The 8,356-nt window shown below is 39.2% G+C and overlaps 1 protein-coding gene across 1 annotated transcript; it reads right to left on the bottom strand.

Moving 5' to 3' along the window:
• Positions 1–2,555: 2,555 nt before the first annotated feature.
• Positions 2,556–7,486, bottom strand: fgf17 (fibroblast growth factor 17). Its single transcript, XM_073465340.1, has 5 exons — positions 7,455–7,486; positions 7,332–7,368; positions 6,899–7,076; positions 5,077–5,183; positions 2,556–2,846 (listed from the first exon to the last, which is right to left on the bottom strand). Exons 1-5 carry the CDS (start codon positions 7,484–7,486, stop codon positions 2,556–2,558), a joined length of 645 nt encoding a protein of 214 aa, XP_073321441.1.
• Between the last annotated feature and the right edge of the window lie 870 nt (positions 7,487–8,356).

The raw sequence follows: 8,356 nt of genomic DNA, 5'->3' as shown, positions 1-8,356 counted from the left end.
ATCAGCTGACTTTCCACCTGATCTGCGTTCAGTGAGCTGCAGCTGCCACTGGAGGGCGCCAAAGACCATCACAGGATTTCAAATGAGACGCAGACGTCTTCACCGGTGCTGAGGGAGGAGGTCACCCTGAGGGTGCACACTGAGAGGATGCTGCTCTGTAGTCAGCCCTGACCTTTCACCTCCTCTATACCCTGCCACTATAATGAATACTCACCACTTTAAACTTGGAAAATCAAAGGCCTCATAGTCTATTGTCTCTTTCTATAATCTGCAGTTTTCTATTCATGTATCTATTTACTTTTTGACTTGTTTTAATACTTTTTTTGTTATTCTAATTGTACATCAGCACTCTTGTACATCTTGCTTACTGGTTTAAAGCCTGATGTGATATGTGCACATTCTTTACTATCGTTCTGTATAAAATAAATGCATGAATGCATGAATGAATGAATGAATGAATGAATAAATACATTTAGGCCAGAATCAATGTTTCATTATGACATGGAAATGACAGTGGAACCTTTATGCCAGTCATGTAAAAAACTCGGTCATCTGGTACATTTATAACTGTGTTAACAAGTGCTGAATTATGTATCCTTGGAAAAGAGATATTACAAGAGAAATCCTGAACTCCACAGAAAATCCCCAGATAAATAAGGAATTGATAGAAGATATATGTCAAAGCAAATTTATAAAGATCTGTTATAAAGATTTATAAAGATCCTTTTAGTTAGGGTCGTATTTAAAAACATGGAGCCCATCAAAACGTGTCTCCAGGTAACAAATCTGTAGCGTTTCATACTTTGTGTGCCATCAGGAACAGAAAGTGTTGGTGTGCTCCCACCAACCTGTTTTCAAATACTTTCCCATCATCATGGCACAAATAGTTCTCATTACATTCACATGAACACCGCCATATTTCCTCCAGTCAATGTTAATTCAGTCTAAGGCTCATGCCTCCCTCCTTTGCCAAGTTCATTAAAAGAGCTTCATTGTTTGGCTGAACTCCAAATAGCATTTTGATCCGTCACAACATTGTGTCAGACCTGGCAACACATACTGTAGATCTAATACAATGTAATCTGATGTGTGACATGAGCGTTGAATGAACTCCACGATCTCGGTGCAGGTTGCTGATGTGTAGCTTGGACTGTTCAATCCATCGTTCCTTTATTTCAGCTTCAGGTGGGTCCTGCACAAATCACCATCATCTATCTTTCTATTCTAATGCTTGTCTCGTCCTTGGCTCCGAGAATCTGTAGGGAAGCACAACATTCAGCATCATTACAGCTGTTGGCTTCACTGTACGTTATCCATTTGTTTGCAGTTATAATAATGTTCTGTACAACTGGCAACACGAGCCATGCTAGCAGCCTGGCACTTCACATATCACTATTTCATGGATTTCCATGAGTTTTGGTTCAGAGGATGACTGATGACCCCCTGACTTTTCTTCCAGTGTCACCATGAGATCCACTAGAGTCCCAAAATCCAAAACGTTCTTTCTAGTTTATGGGGGATATTTTGAAACTCAACTATGGACTACCAGTGTATCTCTAAGATGAAAAAGATTTTTTTATCTAAAAACTGAGTGCCACTATAGCCTGAGTTGGGAATCAGTGCATTTCAGATTAAATTAAAATATATTCTTGCCTTTCACTACTTGGTACAGGTCCCTTTAGCCTCAGACTGTATGTGTTTGTAACACTGGAGTTTGGTCATATTTCATTCCTAAGACGTACTGTAAGGTGACCATCTACTGATGCTCATAAGGCTTTTGAGTTGTTATAAACATATAACAGCGATGTTGATCATTGTAATCATACTGTACAGGGATAGACAGATTAACATGAACACTTCATTACAGAATGAAGGTGTTCCTCGTTATCAAGTTGTGTTTGACATCATAGGATTTTCCAAACTGTCAACTCTCACAACCTACCTAGTGAACAATTTTTGACTGATCCTACTGCAATTTGAGCTCAGATGTTTTGGAGCTCTTTTAGTTGCTCCATGTTGCTTCGAAGACTCACATAGTGAAGTGCCGATTGACAGATTTCAGTTATAGCCGACAGTTAGCTGATTTTCCATAAGGTTTTGGCATTACTCTGTCCACCCGCTGTATTAAACAACATGAAAGAATAGAGGTTGAACTTGTCGTTTGAACTGTGTCATCTGTGTATTTTGGTTCAGTGTTCATGCAGCATGTTAAACCCTTGTATTAGGCCCTTATCACAGGTATAGCATCTGATTTCAAAGTAGTGAAGTGTTGTGTTTGTCATGCTGCAGTTTGTTATAAACCACTGACATCATATGTCCCTCATGCTCATCCCTCGCAGCTCCCCACCAGCCAACACATACACACACAGGACGATTAAATATAATCCATCTGCTTTACTCTCTTTCAGTATTTACACATGATCATTTTACAGCAATATTACTTTAGATTTATGACATTTTAACCATCTTTTACCTATCAAAAATATACAAAAATAAAATGGCATCTGTTTCTTCCTATATCACAGCTGTTGTCAGTCCATTTCTTTTGCTGCATGTTAGGGAGAGGTACGTGATTTCCTGTTCCGCTTTGCTCGACGTGTGGATGGAAATCGGATGAACTCAAAGTGTTTGCTTTGGTCCGTGTTGGGGAAGGGAGGCGGGCCCGTATGTAGTCTCTTGATGAAATGGACCTCTCTCTGGTTCTCCCTTGTCCTGGAGGCTTTGATGGGCCTCCCTTTCCTGGTGAAAGCCACATACCAGCCCTCATACTTGGCATTCTGGAAGGCTGTGTAATTGTTCTCCAGTACTATCTCTGTGAAGATACAATCCCTGCTCCGGCCGTTGGGCTGTGTCAGGAGACAGAAAAGGTTTCTTATGTTAAGTCAAGACATATAGACAGAAGCACGCATTCTGATTCATTCATGTACACATCAAACACAAAACTTTTGTATCAAACTGCTGTATTACCAATATACAGGGTTCATACAGCCTTTGAAGATGACAGTACTTTCCAAGCACTGTCAAAGGTGCCTCAACCATACCTTTCCAGACTCTCAAAGCCTTTATCACAACATCTAAATTGTTACTATAAATGCAAGTGCGACATTTACAAAATGTCTTCATACCCACTGCAATCAATGTATACTGATACTTTGTTACTTTACTGTTCATATTTTTCCGTTTTTAACCCTGTTAACAGAACTTTGATATGTTTTGATCATCATTAGTTAATGCTGGCTAATTTACAGAGTAAGGGCTCAACATAGGTTCAGTTAGGGTGGGTTATTGGAACATGGCACCAATTACAGTATGCATTCTGTTATTCTTGCAATGTGGCTATGCCGCATTTTTAAGTAACCAGCTTACTAGCTGCTTAATAATTTAGCAGACAACAAACAAATATAACAGCAGCATTTGTGTCATTCAAATATTAAAAGATTTGTGGTTTAAACGAGTGATTGTGTAGATGAAACACATCTACACAATCAGGAGTATATTACAATTCAAGCATATTCCTAAACCTCAAAACATAATGGCTAAAATCAAGGATTTCCAATCTTTCTAGATTTTGTACGAACCCTGAATATGTAAGTCATATGATATCAGGATAATGTTTTTAAATCAAAGCACACATTCTTCCTTTACAAATGAGACACTGAGCTTAGCAGATGGGACATGGACCAAACTAAAAGATGGTTTCCATCATGTTAGGTTGTTCTTGTTGCACTGATCTATGTTCCAATCTCCCTTTCTTTCTTTTTTCTTTTTGTTTTTTTAAATTAGCTATTTGCTGCTATACGAATGGGGTGAAACACCATGAGCCCTGCTCTGGCTCCAAATGATGTCATCAATGCAAGAAAAACATAAAATACACTTATTTTCTTTATTGACGAAAGTTAGATGAGAAGATTGTCCAACTATCATAACATGTCCAACACAAAGCTACCGCTTGCAGTTGGTTAGCTCATTAGCATGGCTCTGTCCAAAAGGGACAAAATGTGTCTACAGGCACCTCTAAAGCTCATTAGTTAGCACGTTGTTTCTCATTAATTTTCCTGTAAAACCACAGCACGTTCTACCAATTAAATAACTTGATGGACATATTTAATCATACATAATCACTGTTTCCAGCAATGCTCAAGTAAGCTCAACAGCTGCAGTTGAAAGCTTCTTAGCTATTTACCATACAAACATGAGAGTCCCATCGATCTTCTCGTCTAACTCTCAGCAAGAAAGCCGATAAGCATATTTCCCAAAAATAAAAACTTTCTAATATTAACTATTTCTTCAGTCAAATTCTGATAAGAAATTAAAATATGAGTCCAAAACTAGGCTTTCTAACATGTATCTCTGAGGTTTCCAAGAGTAAACACCTGTTTGGCAGTGCGAGTCTCTATAAACAGACATTACAGTAGCCACAATTTATACACTTCTGAACCATGATAAGAAATAGATTTGTGACTTGTCATGTCAGCCAGCTATGTGAATCCATCTTTTCCATTTCCATGAAGGAAGTGGAGAGCTGACTTATGACCAAACACACAGGAGGTGCAGAATAGGAGGGTACTTTCCTCTCAGCACTGTCAGACACGGCCAATAAGACTGAGTGACTATCCCTCAGTCCTCTGAGGATTTATTTTTTCCAGCACATCATGTCCTGGGGTGACTAACAAGTTATGAGACTACAATGACAATTGGCTGAGGCTTTCATATAGGAGCTTCAGTTTGTATTTTAGGTGACACAGGATAGAGGGCTGACAGAGCTGATATGGTTATAGAAACCTACCTTACAGCTAAATGAACTCTGATTGGTTGGGACTGAAGGAAACACTGGTAGTATTGATTTGTACACCCTTGAGGTTTCTATGTGTTGGCACAAAGTGCACATTTTAAAATAAATTCTATCATGAAAGCATGAAAGTAAAGTAAAATTTATTTGATACAATTTCTGCTTGCAACAAAACAGATTTTCTCTGCTGAATACTATAGCTTCAATTTGCTTTTTAATGTCCCAGCACTGATTCAAAACTTTGCTCACAAATAAAAGATATCCAAAAATATATAAACTTATTGTACCTTTCCAACAAGTTTCCCCTTCCGGTTCATGCAGAGGTAGCGGCCACTCTCCGCACCTCTTATCCTCACTCGACTTCCAAAGGTGTCTGTCTCAACAAAAAGACGAGCTGCCGGAAAAAGACAGAATAGAGTCAAAAAGCTGAATGGCACAAAGACAAACACAACAAAAACACAGGGACACCACAAGCCAGACTCATTTTTCTGCCTTAATATATCTTAAAATATCAAGAGTTGTGTGTATTATCTAGCATACTAACAATATACAACTAAACATGCAGAACTACAATTTCTACTGTAGCCCACTGCACAATGTATGAAACAAACAGTATTTGTTCATTAAAGCTTCTTGTCTGCATTTACTGTACTTCAAATATACTGGATAGGCAATGCAGTCTGTCAAGGTGTTTTTTGTCTATCTTGTCATTATGTTACTACACAAAAGTGCTATTATTTTCTTGAAGCTATAATTTTATATTCAATGGTCATTGTGTCAGTGGGCAGAATAAACTGTTGAGTCAATAAGAGCCTTAGGACACGCCCAGGAAAGCCTCAACAAATTACACCTCAAACACCAAATGATTAAACAAATGTTATCTCTGAACATTAGAGAGCTTTATTGGAAGCAGAATATACATTCTCAATTGAATTTGTCCTGAAGTCAATTGCAGCCAGTGGGCATTACAACAGCCTTGTGTATTGGGGCTTTAGAGACAAAGGACTTGTCCTAATCAGCCACTTATTTGCTAGACGATGGCTTCATGGATACAGCGGGGAGGCTGAATTAACATAAAGGCCTGAAAACACCTCACAGAGGGAGGGGCAGCAGGCTGGAGGTGAAACTGCTGGTTGTGCCTGAGGGCATGAGTCCCCAGCAGGGGTCAGGGACAAATAAAATGTACCTTTAATTAAGTCCTCTGGAAAACTTCCTAACATATTTGTACCATGTTCCACAGGCCAGCCTGGCTAGTATTTGTGCAAAAATCGCAATAAATATATACATCCAACAAAGGTTTCACTACTGATTTCACCTATTGACAGAGGCTGAATCACAGGAGGAGGTCCTGAGTGAACAATATCTACCTTTTAAAAAATAATTTGAGTATCAGTCCAAACTATAACCAGATTATATACAAGCCACATCTGATTTTCTCAAAATGAATTACCCATGAAAGTCAATAACTAACAGAATTCTCAAAGACTCCTTTAACTAGACCACTGAATAAATATTCTGCCCACAGCATGATTTTTCTAACCAGTTCTGACTATGTTTCCAAACGTATAGATGTTGGCCGGAGATGACATACACTGTATGTCATGGTAAATTAGGACAACATGAGCAACACATTTGCAATGTTTATCATATGTTATGTTATATTAGTATACTTTTTTACATTTTGTCAAAAAGAAAATGTTTTTTTGATTGTGTTGTACAAAAAGAGCAAGTACGTGCCAAGAATGAAACATATAGGCTGTATTTGCAACTTGAGAAACTGGTTAAAAATCCTTCTTATCTCGTAGTATTTTTCATCCAGAGTGTCACAGGAGTTTTTGAAGAGTCTGGAAATACCTTCAGAACACAGCTAAGTGTTTTTAGACAGCCTCCTGGTATATCCACATATTGGTGGTATTGATTTAACAGGACAGCTCTGTGTGAGACGCACAAACTGGGCCTCATCCAACCCTGCGTGTCCCAAATAAAGAAATATCTGACTGGATCATGTGTTGTCTTAGTTTAGTCATGAGAGATGCAGACCTGGAGCTCCACTGTTGGATGAGCAAAAAACAGAACAATATGAGCAGCAGGCCTCGGGTCAGCTCTTACCGTACATATTTCCATCCTCAGCTGTGGCGGTGACCCTTTTGCCCTGAATCTGGACGTGTTTCCCGCTGGTGCGGCTGTAGAGCTGGTACACCCTGACCTGTCTGCGGCTGAGCTGGTCCGTCACTGCGCCCTGCGTCCTCACATACTGGTTAAAATTAGGAGACGGGTGATTCTCCCCCTTTTTTATGCAAAGGGAAAAATAAAATACATAATTTTTTCTTTCTAATCTGGGATGAAGAAATGTAGAGCCAGTTTTACAACCATCCAAACAGGTTGTACAAACTTTACTACAAAACAAATAAAGATAATTATACTCGTTATGCTAAAATGACACGTTACACCTTTTGTTTTTAATTTCCTACTATTCCTACTTTAAAAAATACGTTTTCACATGGGAAAAGTAACAATGTCGACAAAGTGTTTGTGCGCTTACCTGAGCATGGCACCACAGCACGAAAAAATGAAATGATCTGCAGAAGTAACAATAAACGAAGAGTTATTCAGAAGTCATGTGGCAATCAAACAACCATGCAGTCTGTCAATGGTCTGCTCTTACATGTAAATACAGCGCTGGTTTATTCCATGCATTCTTCTTCTTATTTCATCCGATCAAGAGACGGAACCTTGAGGCAGATTAATCCCAGAAGGATGCCGTAAATAAATCCAGTGGAGTTCCCGCAGTGTTGCATATGCACTCCTGACTGTCCATCCACCAGTCTCTGATGGAAACACCTCGGAGTTATTTGCCCTCACATTTATCAAAAACCTGAGCCAGCTGACTGAGCGGCGGAGAGCTCTTCAAAAGATAGGTGCAGCGCATCAGAAGCAGATCCATCCATTATAAACAGCTCGTTAGATTAGTCTTTACATCGCTGGGGTGAAATGTGAAGGATCCCCTGCTCAGTGCAGCTCTAATTCCAGGTTTTGAAAAGCCCTCTGTCTCACCGGGATCAGGCTGCCCACTGGTTAAATGTTGAAAGGCAAAGTCCCTCCCTGAAGTCTTTCTATTGTGGGTGGGCACAGAGACAGGACCTCAGTGATGATTTAATATGGAGACTGAGTTGTGCTAAAAAAAAAAAAAAAAAAAAAAGGGAGAGAGAGAGAGAAATAATTCACTTTCTTTATGGTTTGCAAAAGAAAAGCAAAATCCAAAGAAAAATCAAATCTGAATTCTAAAGTTAAACAGCAGCGACACAGGTTTGAGAGTTTTAGTTCAAATTTCAGTCCAGGCTCTCTCTCTCTGTCTGCCTTTAATGTAGATCATTACTGCAGGGCTGTATTTAAAAGTGGTAGCCTAATTGCACCAATGGGTGTGGCAATTAGGTGTTAAAGCTGCCCTCCTCACCCCCACCACACCTCCCTTTTATCTTATGTTAACTGGTCACACTTCCAGCTCATGTAAAAGGAGGCCAAAACAAATCATATAGACAAAAGGCCTGTTTCATCTCTACATAAAAA

This window comes from Pagrus major, chromosome 5 (genome assembly GCF_040436345.1).
Source record: "Pagrus major chromosome 5, Pma_NU_1.0".
In the NCBI taxonomy this organism is placed as follows: Eukaryota; Metazoa; Chordata; class Actinopteri; order Spariformes; family Sparidae; genus Pagrus; species Pagrus major.
Note: the sequence above shows the minus strand (reverse complement) of the source record. Positions and strands in the feature narration are given on the sequence as shown.

Bases quoted from the DNA above. Each gene is read 5' to 3' on its own strand.
- fgf17 (XM_073465340.1), bottom strand. From the start codon at position 7,486: ATGCATGGAATAAACCAGCGCTGTATTTACAT. The intron at 7,077-7,331 runs GTAAGCGCACAA...TGCATAAAAAAG, and splicing joins TGCTGTGGTGCCATGCTCAG to GGGGAGAATCACCCGTCTCC. The intron at 5,184-6,898 runs GTAAGAGCTGAC...TTTTTCCGGCAG, and splicing joins TGAGGATGGAAATATGTACG to CTCGTCTTTTTGTTGAGACA.